The sequence below is a fragment of the Eschrichtius robustus genome, chromosome 12 (genome assembly GCF_028021215.1).
Source record: "Eschrichtius robustus isolate mEscRob2 chromosome 12, mEscRob2.pri, whole genome shotgun sequence".
NCBI lineage: Eukaryota > Metazoa > Chordata > Mammalia > Artiodactyla > Eschrichtiidae > Eschrichtius > Eschrichtius robustus.
The window spans coordinates 5,093,711-5,109,213 of NC_090835.1; the positions used below are offsets into that span (position 1 = coordinate 5,093,711).

General features: G+C 40.3%; 1 protein-coding gene across 1 annotated transcript in view; it reads right to left on the reverse strand.

The window, feature by feature from the left end:
- Window positions 1-15,503, reverse strand: part of PPARG (peroxisome proliferator activated receptor gamma) — a 126,536-nt gene that overhangs the window by 14,673 nt on the left and 96,360 nt on the right. Inside the window, exons 6-7 of the mRNA XM_068557219.1 lie at window positions 11,628-11,827; window positions 1,901-2,351 (exon numbers count right to left, since the gene is read on the reverse strand). Coding sequence (XP_068413320.1) covers window positions 1,901-2,351; window positions 11,628-11,827 — 651 coding nt within the window. The remainder of the gene's footprint in view (window positions 1-1,900; window positions 2,352-11,627; window positions 11,828-15,503) is intronic.

The window sequence follows — 15,503 nt, forward strand, 5'->3', positions numbered from 1 at the left end:
TATATATATATATAGTATATATGCTAGCACATACACAGAAACTTTTTGGAAAGGGGAACTAGGACTCTGTTGATCCTATTTTATTCTGAGGATAGAGAGCTTTATTTTTCACTTTCACCTTTCTGTACTCTTTGAATTATAAAATGACCATATATTACTTTTATTTTTAAAATTAATAAAAATATTAATAAAGAGTATTACTGGCATGAGAAAATGATTAAGTGAAAAAAGGAATATAAACATGGTATGTATAGTATGATTAGGAAAAATCTTAGAAATATATCACATGTTAATAATTATATTTCCAACTTTCAATAAAAATAAAATGTGCCTTAAAAATATTAGCTAGTAAAACAATACCAACTTGTTTTCTAATCTGGTTTTCCAAAATTGAATCTTTTTCTCCCAGTGGACCTCAAATAAACTGGAATCTCATTCTTCTTTGCTGAATTAATCACAGATCCCAGATGATCAAGGGTCAATTTGTTTAAGAAGTAGATTCCGTCAAGATATCAAAACATGTTGGATAGTGTATTTTTGTTACATTGAACGTAACACAAAAAAGGGGTGCTGCTTCAGACTTAACTTGTGCTGTGCTGTTATCTATGTGCACCCTAGTCATGTAAAGGGCAGTATCAGTGTAGACTCTGGAGCCACACTGCCTCGGTTCATCATCCTGGCTCCATCTTTGCTGCCTGGGTAATCCTGGGCAAGTGACTGAACCTTTCAGTGCTTTAGTTTCCTTGTTTGCAAAACGGTACTTACCTTACTGGGGTTGTGAGAATTAAATGAATGTGTGTGAAGTGGCTAGAACACTTCCTGCACACAGTAAGGACTTAGTAAGTGTTTGCTACTATTATCATCACTAATACACCATGCACCTGATTTCAGAAGCGTTCTGCGCTGGAGTAATTGGACAACAAAGGACTGCTCTTTGTAACATGCTGTCTAGTTACACACAGCTTACATCGATAGGACCACTGTCCCCTACACATCAGTTTTCACGCACAGAGGATATCCTGTAGAGTACACACAAAAAGCTCGCCCGAAGTCTATTTCAGTCATGAAAACTGGTCACTTGAAAACAATCTTTATATTAGAGAGATGACACTAAAACTTTCTTCTACTCAAGTTGGAAACGTGGAAGGCCAATGAAAGTAGGATTTAGTATAAAACCTGGCTGTCGGAGTTGGTTAGTTAGATCATGTCCTTGCAAGGCCAAAAGTACAATGACTGGCTAAACAACTCAGTTTGTTTCTCTGTTGGGTGTTCTTTGGTTCAGACTGCAACCTTAATCACAGCCAACCACCTCACAAAGGTTCTTCAAGGGGAGCCAACAGAGGACTCTACACGGGAGAGGAGACAGGGCTCAGTAAATGTGTGTTCCTTGATTCCTGATCCTGGGAAAGCAATCCAAAGTAACACCTCACTGATGCTGGGGCCAGACCATAATTTGATCACAAACACAGTGGTGCTTTCTCTATGCCAAGTGAGCACTGTCTTACAAAGTTATATATGTCATTACTTACATGAAGACTAGATTGGCCTTCTGGAAAGGAAAGGAAAAAGACAATAAAGAGAAAAAAAAGGAGAAGAGGGCATTTGTCTTCCATGTTTGGATTTGACTAGAAAAAATATTTTGAAGAATAAAAGAAAAGTACCTGATTTACCTGAGTTACCCACAGCCTTCAAACAGAAAGTCAACAATATTCTTTCTCGGTACGTCACATAGGTAGTTACACTCCCATGGCATTATACCATTGGCATTTTCCATATGAAAAGTGTGGTTAAGTGCAGAGAGAAAAGGCACATAGCCTAACACTAAGGAAAGTCCAAATTCTTTCAGCCATCCCACCACCACGCCACCCTCTTTCACGGAAGATCCAAAGAAGCAGCTTACCTCCACTGAGAATAATGACAGCTATAAATATTGCCAAGTCGCTGTCATCTAATTCCAGTGCATTGAACTTCACAGCAAACTCGAACTTGGGCTCCATAAAGTCACCAAAGGGCTTTCGCAGGCTCTTTAAAAACTCCCTCGTCATGAATCCTTGGCCCTCGGATATGAGAACCCCATCTTTATTCATCAAGGAGGCCAGCATCGTGTAAATGATCTCATGGACGCCGTATTTTAGGAGAGTTACTTGGTCATTCAAGTCAAGATTTACAAACCCAGGAATACTCTTGGCATACTCTGTGATCTCCTGCACAGCTTCCACGGAACGGAACTGACACCCCTGAAAGATGCGGATGGCCACTTCTTTGCTCGGCTCCTGCAGGGGGGTGATGTGCTTGAACTTGATTTTATCTTCTCCCATCATTAAGGAATTCATGTCATAGATAACAAATGGCTGCAAAGAAAAAAGGGAGAAAATGCCTGAGTTGGCGATTTCTAATTCAGTCACCACCACCCCAGCTTCTTCAATGTACACTTGCTTTGCTAACTAAAATCTTTAAAGTCTAAAACACTTAATTAATAATGAGAAAATATTCATGTCTTGATTAATCCTCCAAATTGTCTTCTGGGACCAAACATATTTCACTAATATTGGCCTCCCTTTCCTTCCACTTATACTGCAACACCTTACCTGTGACTGGCTAATAGCTCCAATTTCCGTTGTTTGGAGGGTCTTTGTTGTTGATTTTTCAAATGATACGAAATCTACTGTTTATTTTGGCTTTCAATGGTATATGTTTTTAACCTTCTTTCAATAAAAAAATTATTTCAGCAACTCAGGGTTGAACAGACCCACTTGGACATAAAGTAATCTTGCAATTATAGAATAAATCTACTCAGATCTTGAAAGAAACACAGTGTGCATGTAAACTACACTTAACTATAAAAAAAATCAGTCTGAAAGCAGATTAAAAATACTGAGCCAAGAAAATGTCTGTTTCATTTTTTTTTAATGCTCTGGAAGCAATCTGTTTCAGAAAGAGCAGCTGTGTAAGGCCTGTGGGTAAAAGCTGCAAAAGTGTCAAATTAAAAAACTTATTTTTCAAAGTATGTATCCTTAAGGGTCAAGAATCAATAAAACATTTATCAGTTACTCAGGTTTGCAGCAGGCTGCTTTCAAAAGCACTGTTGTGTTAGTCACAGATGATCTTTCTCTTTCATTTCCTCATATAGAATTAACCAAAGGTTTGTGGTCCGTGTGAAATTCTCAAGGCTACTCTGAATGAGAAGCGGCTACACTTTATATATATAGTGGATCTACTGAGCTCCATAAGGAGTTACCCTTAATAAGAGTTGAGGGTATCTGGGTTCCAGCTTTGGTTCTGCGGTAAACTACGTGACTTTAGAAAAGTCATTTATCTTTCCTAGGCCTCAAATTTCTCAACTGAGGGGAGTGGATTGCATTGGAAGTTTCCAACTCTTCTCTTGAGGATATGCTAGTTGCACTTCTCAGATGTAGCGTCTGTGATGTATGCGTGTGTGTGTGTGTGTATCTGTGAGTGTGCATGCATACTACATGTCCACTAAACATGAAGTCTTTGATATACTAAAAATAAAATTTCTTTTGAGCAGAGACGCTGAGAATTCTCTCCTCATTGGCAAGAGGAAGCAGATGCAATGAGTGCCAGCAGTAGCCAGCTTCAAGACCCACTGGTTCAGAGAATCTGACTATTAATCTCTATAGGAGTCTATGATCATCACCAAACTTTTTTTTTGGCTGCACCACATGGCTTGCGGGATCTTAGCTCCCTGACCAGGGATTGAACCCGGGCCCTGGCAGTGAAAGCGCGGAGTCCTGACCACTGGACCGCCAGGGAATTCCCTTCACCGAACTAATAAGTCTATTCTACACTGAAGGAAATAACAGTAATACTAAGGGGTTTTCGATGTTGAGTAGATTTCCAAACTTGCCTATTATTTCCACACCATTCACTGGAGTTATTCCAGAAACTGTTACTTTTTTAAACCCCAAAATTCACTTCAATTGTATTGTTTAGCAAATACAAAACCACAAAGTAGGACAGATGTGAGTAACCCAAGAGTAAGCTCGCCTGGTGGCTCTAAGTCTTCAAGGAAACCAGGAGTGAAGAGTGCTTACTATGTTTTGGGCATTTCGCTCCCCCCCTCTCCCACTTCAGATTGATATTATTAACGGGAGAGGAAAAAAAGGATGGAGTGGATAAACAGTCACTTCAGTTAACACGTGCTAAGTTTCTCCAGAATGCCAGATTCTAATCATGAGAAAAACGTTAACAGAACCTAGGGAGAGGTGGTTTCTGTCCTCCAGGAGTTTTGTAGCGTATTATAATTTACGTTAACAAGAGCCTGGCTTTCTTTACTGCCATGAGAATCTGACGGTACCTGAAGAGTCCCCCTGCACCTGTACGAGTACCAATAACAACGGATATAACATTATCTCCTCTTCAGATATGAAAAGACGGTACCTCGATCTGCCCACTTCAACTTTTGGATGAGCTCAACCACTCAGCTTCTTGGCACAGAATGGATGCATCAAATTCTTCCACCTCCATGTAAGCAATTTATCTGGAACTATGCCCTGATAAATCATCCTGTGACTCTTCCCCTTGACTTCCCCTGTCCCCTCATATAAAGCCCCGGGTTCCTGTTTTCGAAATTCTGTGAGAGTTGCACATAGGGCACAATCCTGCTAATTTTCTCTCTCAATTTAACAACAATGTGACTTGGTAACCCCTTGGCAATCGGCATTGGTCAGGATTTCCTGGCAGTAAACACTCAAGGACACAGAAAAGAATCAGCAGCCCCCACCATCATGCCAAACCATTCCAGTTTTTTCTTTTTTTAAAAAAAAGATCCCTTCAGCGTTTTCAAAACGTGAACTGGCAGAGAATTATGGGTATTGACATGCAAATGAATCCCAGGTGGATTTCTTTGTTTTTCCTTGTCATAGCTGATTGTGCTGTTTTCGTTGCATTTCTTAAGTCTGCATAGATTCTTTCAACCCCCATGCGGATCTGTCAAACTGCAAGAGTGATCCGGACACGATGTGCCCAGAGATCTGCCTTTCTTTGCCACCAATTCACCAATTCTTAGACTGCAAACAGTTCACTTGCACATTTCACACTGGGACCTCCTTACCCTGAAACAGCGAAGAGATAGTGGCCCACCTGGTTTGCAGAGGGCTGACCTCTTAAAACCACGGGTGGAATTCAGCCAGTGGAGTTTATCTTGGATCATGAATTTAACATTACACTTCTGGTAAAATATTCCCCATAAAATGTACTTCACTTCCATGTTTCTGTATTTTCTACAAAGCAAAGGGAAGCCTTACATTCTCTATTAGCTTGCACCGTATCACTGGATGATCTGCCATTTTAAGAGGAACCATATCCTCTTCAAATGTGGTCTTAATGATTTTACACTTTTAGTTGGGGGCTAACAATGTATTTATCTTCAGACGCTATATCAAATGGCTAGATAAGCATCTCTCCTTAACAGGAAAGAATGCTTAATTATGTCTAGGATGTTATCAGGGATAGATCCAGGCTTTGTGGGGCCTGAAATGCACACAATTGTTGAGGACATTTACAACAACTGTTGGGTTCAGTAATACAAATTATAAGAATAAATAGCTCAGGCCCTTTCTTGAGCATTGGAAGGGCTAAGCACAAGGGAGAGGCCCTGAAGCTTCATTAGCTTCATGGTGAATGGGTCTTTGGCTGTTATAAGTGCTTGTACTTCTCCTATTTTGGACACACCAGAACAAGGTCAGAATGGAATGAAGAAAATTGCACTTGAACACAATGTTTCTCCAGGGAACCAAAACGGTTTCTGTAAGAGGAAGTTAGTTTTCTTTGGAGAGATACATCCAGTGTAATTTATTTTGATATGTTTTGATTTTCAAAAACGGCTCCACATGTCAAAACCGGGATGGGAATTAAGGGTACTGTTTTTATAGATAACTAAAATTAGTTCTAGATCTATAGCACACCTGCTATGTATAACACAAAGATCATGGGGGAAGCTGGCTTACTAATGAAAACAAAGTAGAGTAATAAAACTTTACTGTTTTGAATGGACAGATAGAACAATATTGTTTCTTAGTAGTCCAACAACATCAGCATTTTAATATACAAGTTGTTTTAGTGATTATACATGAATGCTCTAAGTTTACAGCTCCTTTTGAATAATCAAACGGCAAGCTAGAGGAGATAAATGAGAAAATCAACTAAGAAAGCACAGATTATTCTGGTGATTTCTCCAATTTGGGAGATTGAAATTAGCGCAGAATTCAATCATCTGGTAACCACGTCAGAGTTAAAACTGGCCTGGAAAAAGGTGTGCCCCATCCCATGGGGCTCTCCTGCTAGTCTTAGTTTTCCTGACAGATTAGAGCAAAGGCTCAAGGAAGAAAATTGAATTCTTAGGGCCTATCTTCTTCATCTTCTTTTCTTCTTTCTTTTTATACTTCTGACTGACTTTTCATCTTGTGAGACACACATGGTTCTCCTTGATTAGCTCCAGTGGGTGAATGTTAATCCAAAATGCATTGGTTAGGTTTCCTCAACTTCTTTCTGGTTTCTCCCCTGTCGTTCCTATTTCCCTCTTGTTGAGAACCATGGAGTTTAGAGAACTAAAGGGTCTTCAGAAATAACCTACATCATCATTCTCTGACTATGTATGAATAAACTGAACTCGAGACTTTCCAAAGTCAAACAGCTATTTATAGCAAACCCTAAACCAGATCTCCTCACTCATGACTAATTCTTTTCTCTTTCTGTTGCTTTCTACATGACTTCCTCACTTTTGCTTTTTTAAAAACAATGACTATTCTGGGAGGAAGTGGAGCTTTTCAACTCTTATATGCCGGGATCTTGGAGGCAGTGTCCTTTGAACTATTATTTCCTAGAGATGCCAATTAAGTGCTGTATGTGATCGAAGTTAAGTTTGAAAGTTTCTCAAACATAATCTTGTTTTCCTACATGGTTTAGAGATTTAAGACAAATAAAAACTTAAAATGAAGAATTATTCACACTCTAATGAACCAGCACATAGCCACAGCTCTTAAAGAAAAGTCTATTGCTGGCCAAAATGTTACTCAGCTGGCAAACAAGGGTACTGGCCAACTGAGTCTAATCATTAAAAATGAAAAAAAAATTAAAATGTTTTTCTTCTTAACTATATAGAATATTATCTTTTTAATTTATTGTCTGAAAGAACACCATTGGTTCAGATCTGTTATATCTTTATATTCCCGACAGTATTGGAAATAAAGAAATTTATTGTTTTAATATGAACATATGGATTAGTGATTCCAGGAGCCCAACTTCTTTAGTCACCATTGAAACAAATCAGCACTACTACCCTGCTCTTTATACTGCGGTTCCCAAGGCCCTTTTCTCTGAGGGTCTGTTTGGTATCTTTCTTCCCAGGGAAGCAAATTCCAGCTCACTCCGGCTTTTCCACAGTGAAAGGGGGAAAGAGACCACACTTTGTTTAGTTGTTAAGTGTAGGATTTAAAAGGACAGATATCTTTCCAACAGTTTGAGTTACCAGATTTGACGGCCCTTGTAAATTTTAGGATGCGAAAATTTAAATGGGTACAGAACTGTTTTCACAAAAGTTTACATTTCAATACTGGTTTTACTATTTGAAAGGTTCATATTTCACACACTATTTAGAAGAACCGTTTTTATGATGGCACCAGTTTGCTCCTGTAATTATAAAAACAGTGACTCCACATAGATCCATCATAAGCAATGGGATGCTTTGGGACCCAAAGTCCAACATAGTACAAATAACAAGCTTTATTCCTTATTTGCAGACAGAGTGCAGCCAGGAAGGGCCTCACCATGTCTCAGATATGGAGTGAAAAGTTGGCAGACACACCAAGGGTTTTTCTATTTATTGTTTTATGACAAACCATGGCACTGAAGATGGTTTTTGAAAACCACTCTCTGTTTATTTTCATCAACAAACATGGGATCACGTGACAACTGACACACCCAGTGCGATCATCGCATCAGGGGAGTAGTCAAACACTGGGAACTTCCAAAGTCCATTCAGTTCTCAGGTTGCCTTCAGGAGATAAGCAGCCTCGCTCTAGCATATCTGTGGTTTTTAGAGTTCAGTAGGTTCTCTCAAAGAAGGGGCTGGGCTGGAACAAGCCATTGAAAAGGAAGTAGACTGTGCGGAGAGTCGGTTCCATTCCTATCTGAGGGTGGCTAAAAGGCCTAGTGCTCCTAAATTTTCTTCTCTGGTGATCACATCCACTGAGTCCATTTCCCATCTTTCCCTAAGCCTAAAGTTCCCAAGCATTATTCTTTGCGGCAAGACAATGAAAGTAGGGCCAATCATATCCCAAAGATATGATATCTAAGTTAAAAAGATAGGAGGGGAGAAGGGGCATTTAATTTATCTGTTCATTTATCTGTTCTGTTCTGCAAGGTGGCACCAGCGAATAAGAGATAGAAGAGAATTTAGTGGGGAAGGGAGAAGCCCTGGTTGGCCTGGAGGCAAATGCTGGAGCTGGGCCTAGGCAATGGCTAAAATGAGCAGGAAGATAAATTTAAAGAATGGCCTCTTCAATAAAGTCATTTCCTTTTCCAAAGGTTCTGGGTAACTGGTCATCCATCCACTATGCTGAGTAGCCTCCCCCAGGCTTGACTGAACCAACCCTAACGACATCAGTTCAAGCAGGGTGTACAGTGAGAAGCAAACTGCTCTATCGCACCAGCCACGGCCCCTCTTCCACATCCCCCACCTTCTCAAGAGTCCACACTTCTGCAAAAGTTCTCCTATCAATGCAAATCTTAACTTTCAAAAGTCCTGGCCAAGCGATAACATAACAGCCCTGAGACAGATGCTATCAAATGAATAACATGACCACGTAAGATAAAGAACAAATCTCTAGTCTCACTGGAAGTCACATTTTGATTTTTTTTCCCTTTCGCATATTCCTCTCTGAACTATTTCTTTCCACTAGTGCTTAATTTGATTTTTGCAAGATAAGGAGAAAAGAGAGAGCCAAACAATTCTATTGCAGTTTTGTGTCATCAGGGGATGGACTATTCTAATTTGGCCCAGTCTCTTTTTCCTTCCCAGACCCTAACAAGAGGCAATTTTGCCTCTATCCAGATCTTTAATGGTGCCCGGGTTGGAGAGAAAATCTTGGGTTAGAGGCCCTCTGATGAAAAGTCCAGAATTTCAAAGGGCATAGGCAGCAGCTTTTAATTCAATTAAGCAAATACATTCTGAGTAACCATTACAGGCAAAGCACAGTCCTAGTTACTACAGAGGGAAAAAGGACAAACTTGAGAAGCCTATAATCAAGCATTTTGCAGCCCCTTCCCTTAAAAGAGCTTAATACCTATTTATCCCATAAAAAGCCTACAATTACCTTAGTTTCAACTCATAGAGCCAAGGAGTCAATTGGAGTGAGCTTTTAAAGTGATTTACAGTGGATCGGGCTGTGGGCCCCTGAGTAACACGCAGAACAGTATGCTGGCCACTGGGAGTGTAAATTTAAAATCTTGACTACTGAGGAAATTTGTTTTTTAAATGCTTTCCTCTTATCTTTCAGGTACTATTAAATTAATAGGATTTCCAGTGTGGACCGCAGGTCTGGACTGGGAGATTAAAAGAAGGTGAGAAAGCAGTTCCTGGAAACTAAATGGCTCAAGGCAAACTGTGGAGTAAACACTGTGCTGTGGGCTGTCCCCCTGTCATCAAACCTCTCCCAGCTCAGGGTCTCCGGTTCGGCTCCCTGTCCCACATGGGCTCTCAGCGAGCTGTCGCAAGCTGCCTTCAATTGTTAACCCTATTTAGCTGTGTCACCCTGATCTGCCTTTTGTTTCTCTGCCTTTAAATGAACACAGTTTACTTTCCGTAGTCAAATAAACTATGGAGAGGTCATTTGCTTTTGTTTTGCTGTGCCCTGATTTTTTCATTTAAAGAATACGTAGTCTCAGCTTTACCATGACCTATACTCCGTCGCCCTGCCCTATGGAAGACAGTAGCCCTCCTCACTAGAATTCAAGAACAAAACAGCACAAGGAAAATTTCCTGACTGTGAATGTACTGGGACAGCAGAACAAGGTGGAAAATTCCTGCCATTCTAAATATTCATAAAAATAAACCATAACTCAGAATGCTTTCCCAAGGTGAAGCTTCCACAGTGTCTATGTCAACCTGGCCACTGCTGGCCGATGGGCAGGACTGGCTTCAGGGAGGAGAACACACTCGAGTGGGAGGCACAGGGCCTGCGTTCTGGTGTCGCGTCTTCCACATGCTAACTCTGTGACCTCAGGGCAAAGCGTTCAACCTCTCTGGACTTCAGTTTCCTCATCTTTAAAAAGAGGATAATAATAGCAGCTGTAAGGTGGTCATGGGTCTTGAACATAATAAGTATGCAAGAATTAAAAAAAATTATAAACAACTGGATACAGGTATAATACTGTCAGAAAACCTACTGCCCTTCTTGATATTTGGCTTTTTATGCAGCAATATCCCACAGAAGTTTTCTTTTTCTATTAGCTGATTCTACTCTTATGGTTTAGCTAAAAGGGGGAAAAAAAAAAACCCATCTTGAGATAGTCATTAAAATACATTAATGGGTGATAAAACTTTTCCCAAAATATAACTGAGTGCGGAAAGAGTTACACATTTCTGTCCAGTAATCGCACACCTTTCCTGCAGGGGTTCATTTGAAAATAAACGACAGCATAAGAAGGCTTTCAAGGGCTGGGACAGTGTCTTCTGAATGTCCTGTGGCTCTTACTACCCTAGGAACCTGCTGCAGATATTATACTCAGAGTCAGACCCTACCTGTGAAAACTGCGGTACAGAGATGTGACCCAGGTCACAGTGCAAGTTGATGGCAGGATTGGGACCAGAATTCAGGCACAGTTATATTTTGTTTTAATATAATTCCAAGTTGCTTTCTCAGTTTCCTATCAGGGAAGAATTTTGCTTCTTGGAAAACTTGACTCAATCACCATTATAACCCACTCTGGGTTTCCTAAACAGTGGTCATCAATGTGCCTGCAGATGTTTGAGAATGCATTGGGGTAGCCCCGGCTGCTCAGAGCCTCCAAGAAGATAAAATTCATACACACAATAAAAGGACAGAGCTTCCAGTTCCCAGGAATAATCAAGACAGTGCTGCAAGGAAAGAAAGTAATATCTGAAATGTATTTTTATACCCCACGGAGAACTTCTAAGAGGTAATTTGAGTAGTTCTGAATGATATAATAATGGGATTAGCTACCTTTTCCAAACCTAGGTCAGGCCCTTCCCAGAGAAAAGCAGAGCTGTTTGAAGGCATATAGATGTGGCCAGTTATTTTGATGCCAAGAAAAGACACGGATCCTGAAAGAGCGTGGTGGGATGAGGGAGGTCAGAGTTCATTTGTTCAAGTTAAGATGACCTGTACTTTTTACACTATTCTCAAAAATTTTATTAGGAGAACTTGAAGGAGTTTTTCCCTTTTCAAAATGTTTACTTACCCTATCTGAAAACACTTCCTTTCCTCTGTTTGAGACTCAGCCTGTGGTCGGTACCAGCCAACAGCTGAGTGGTATTCCGCATGTGTGTGTGTGTCTGTGTGTAACATGGTAAGTCATTTACTCAAAGGGAAAACAACAACAACAAACCCAGCCACCCCAAATGAAGACAGTAGAAGAGAACTAACTGATTTGTCTGTTGTCTTTCCTGTCAAGATCGCCCTCGCCTTTGCTTTGGTCAGCGGGAAGGACTTTATGTACGAGTCATACAAATGTTTTGCCAGGGCCCGGAGATCAGCAGACTCTGGGTTCAGCTGGTCGATATCACTGGAGATCTCCGCCAACAGCTTCTCCTTCTCGGCCTGTGGCATCCGCCCAAACCTGATGGCTACAGAGGAAGAGAAACGGCAGGATGAATGACTGCATTATTGTAGATATATACATCACAACCTCTTTTATCCTTTTATTCATCAATGGACACTTAGGTTGTTTCCATTTCTTGGCTATTGTAAATAATGCTGTAATGAACGTGGTGGGGGCAAATGAATTAAGTTGAGTCTTACTAAAAATGTTTTTGTCCTTTAACATCTAAGGGGTGAACTTGCAGTCATATCAGGCTTTTGACAATGAGTAAGGCTTCGTCTCATGGTCAGTTTTCCACTTTTAACATGTTGATTTTACAACAGCTGTAGCCTGTAAACGAGACTTATATAACACTATTGCTTTTCATATGACTTTTGCCAATAAGTTATGTTTTTCCACCTCTCTTTCTTGAGGAAAAAAAAATGTGCGCATTTAGAGGTTTTGCAGGATTTGGCAACCTAATAACTATCACTTTATTTTCCAGCTCCTCTAAAGTAAAACGAGGAGCAGCCTTATCACCACTATTAAGTAATTTTTCAGTTGGGGTAACATTTTTCAAACTATGTGTAAAGAATATTTAAACATTTGCCTAGGTTTCTTTCCAAGGTCGAGATGAGCAAGACACGTCAGCCTCACCTTCTGACCCTGAAGTCTTACTTGACAACATTTAATTCATTCACTGAACACCTGTTTGATGGAAGACACTGGCTTGACAGACGGGGCTGGGAGACACAAGGATGAAAGGGACGCGTCTAGTAGATCCCAGATATAAAAGAGCCTAAATATACACGGATTATTCTCTCTCTCATGGACCGCTCTTTACCAGCACCTTCCTTTCCACCTAAGCCGAGTTTAAGCTTCTGACCCTGGCATGATCTCCCCCTCATGCTCTTTCCTCCACCACTGGACTTAGTGAAAGAGTCGTCTTCCCTTTCTGTCTTACTATTTATTTCCCAACCCACTGCAATCTAGTTTTTCCTCATCTAAATTCACCAGAACTTCGCTCTTAAAAGGATCCAAAGCTTTCCTCACAGTCAGATCTAGGGGCCTCTTCTAAGTGCTCATTCTGCTTGAGCTTCCCAGCTCCCTCCCAGCCGTTAATACTGTTGACCTTCTCCACCCTCTTATTTCAAATTTTTCTCGCACTGGTTTGTGCTTTTCTGGCTCTCCTAGCTTTCTGGCTGCTATTTTCCAGACGTCTTTGACGGTGCCTCTTCCTTCACTTACATTCTGCTATTCCTAGTTTGACCTTCTCTCTAACTCAGAAAACGTGCTAAGGACTCCTGCCCTCTCTTCCCTGAGATTTGGACCCTTATTTTTCACTTCTTCCTGTGTTCCTTTGCACATGGATGCTGGATATTCCATAAATACCTCAAATGCAACATAAAATCAAACTTTTCATTTTCCCCTCCAAACTGTCTCCTCTTCCTGTGTTCCTTTCTTGATTAATTCACTCTATCACCCAAACTAGACACCTCGAATAATCTTTGACAACCCCTCTCTCCTTGGACACTTGTATTCATTGGTCACTGCTGAGATATTTCTCTCAATGCCATTTCTTCTCACCGTTCCCAATGTTTTAGATCACAATATTGCATTGGTCTTCCGATGGATCTCCCCGATTTTTCCCTCTCTAACTTCTCCTTTTTAGCTGTCAGTAGTTTGGTTTTTGGTAATACAGGTCTGATCACTCCCTCGCTTTATAAGAATGTGGTGCTACAGGAAAGGTAAGAAACACACAGAAGAGGAAGAATGGGGAATTAGAAGTCGGATGGAAAAGAAGGCTTTTGAACTGGGCCTTCAGCACCACATAGGATTTTGACAGGGAACGGAAGGACACAATACGCAGAGCCCCAGAGGTATTCTATCACAGGGCACTTTGCAGGAACAGCAAAGTACGCAGTTTGTCTGAAATGTAAGTGGAAAGGGCAGCAGAAGGAAAAGGAGGTGAAGGCTAGATTATGGGCGGTAATGAATGCCCTGCAGGTATAAGTACCACAGCTCCTTTAGGACTTTTTACTTTGTTATATTTTCTGAAAGTTAACATTTGGGTAATTTTTCCTCACACCACAAAGAAGATGAAAGAAACAAAAAGTAACATGTTGCAGTTTAAATTTATTTGCCATTCAGGCTTTTCTTTTTTTGCTATATACATAGTGCTTCTGTTTACAAGGAAGGAGAGAACTACCTTAAAAATGCTGAATGACACAAAAATCTGTGAAACCATTTTTCTAGCATTTTATGAAGCTGCTAAAAAATTATTTTGAAAGTTGTCGCTTTTTTTCCAATATAAGAAAAAAATCCATCATTTATATAATAGGATATCCTAATCAGTAAAGCTAAGGTTTCACTGACTTTTTACATTTATAAAAATTATTATTTTTGTCCAAATTGAATGGTATGGGGAAACCTAGCTGAATGACTCATAAGTAATATAAGTCAACTCTTCTTTACTTCAGATTTTTTAAAAATGCACAGCCTAAACTTATTATTTTATTATTTAGTTCATACGAAAAGCAGCTCTTGAATATTAAATATTCACTAGTCAAAATTCTTAATGACTAAATTATCCTATTAAAAATAAAGAGGACACATTTTAAAAATATGATTAATGTCAGGGATCTTGACAGCAGGACTTTAAAACAGAAATTGTACTTTGAAAAACTATAAAAATGTGTATGAGTATCCATTTGACTGAAGAAGCAACATTAATATACAAGAGTATTTTTATTAAGATTCTACAGATACCAGCATCACTATTTCAAAGTGTAAAACAAGTAGTAGCTGATACAATGATCACTTAGGAATTTGGTTCTTTATTTCTGCTTTACTTTCACTTAGAGCTTTCCTCTATAGGCAGTGTCTAGACAGGGCATTGAGCCGATTGTGTTCGGGACAACTCAGGAAGACTTCGAGCTGTCAGCAGGATTGAACCATGGTCTAGAAATGATGGATTGTTAAATACCAAAATAGGTGGAACTTCGTTTATCTTGATCATTATAGAAAAACAAACACTTTCTTCCCAAAGCGTATCAATCCAACACCTGGGTGTTGGATCCTTGAAGGTGACTTCAAAGTCTCCTTCAAAGGTGGGAGCGGATGGCTAACGGGGAAACTAAATGCCCTGAAGGGACTGAACAGAGACCAAAGAGCAGAAGGAAAAGTAACACAGAATGGAGAGAATACACTTTGGGGGATGTTTATTTCTTCTCGTGTGTACTGTGAATAGCAAGGAGCTTGATCCTGGGGGCTTCCCTGGTGGCACAGTGGTTAAGACCCCGCCTGCCAGTGCAGGAGACACGGGTTTGAGTCCTGGACTGGGAAGATCCCACATGCTGTGGAGCAACTAAGCCCGTGCGCAACAACTACTGAGCCTGCGCTCTGGAGCCGCGAGCCACAACTACGGAGCCTGCGTGCCACGACTACTGAAGCCCGCGCTCCTAGAGCCCGTGCTCCACAACACGAGAAGCCACCGCAATGAGAAGTCCGCGCACTGCAATGAAGAGTAGCCCCCGCTCGCTGCAACTAGAGAAAGCCCGCACACAGCAATGGAACACCCAATACAGCCAAAAATAAAATAAATATTAATATAAAATATTAATATAAAATAAAATAAAAATAAATTTTAAAAAAAGAAAATACCAAAAATAGTATTAAAAAAAAAAAGGGAGCTGATCTGGGTATAACCCTAGAAACCTCTT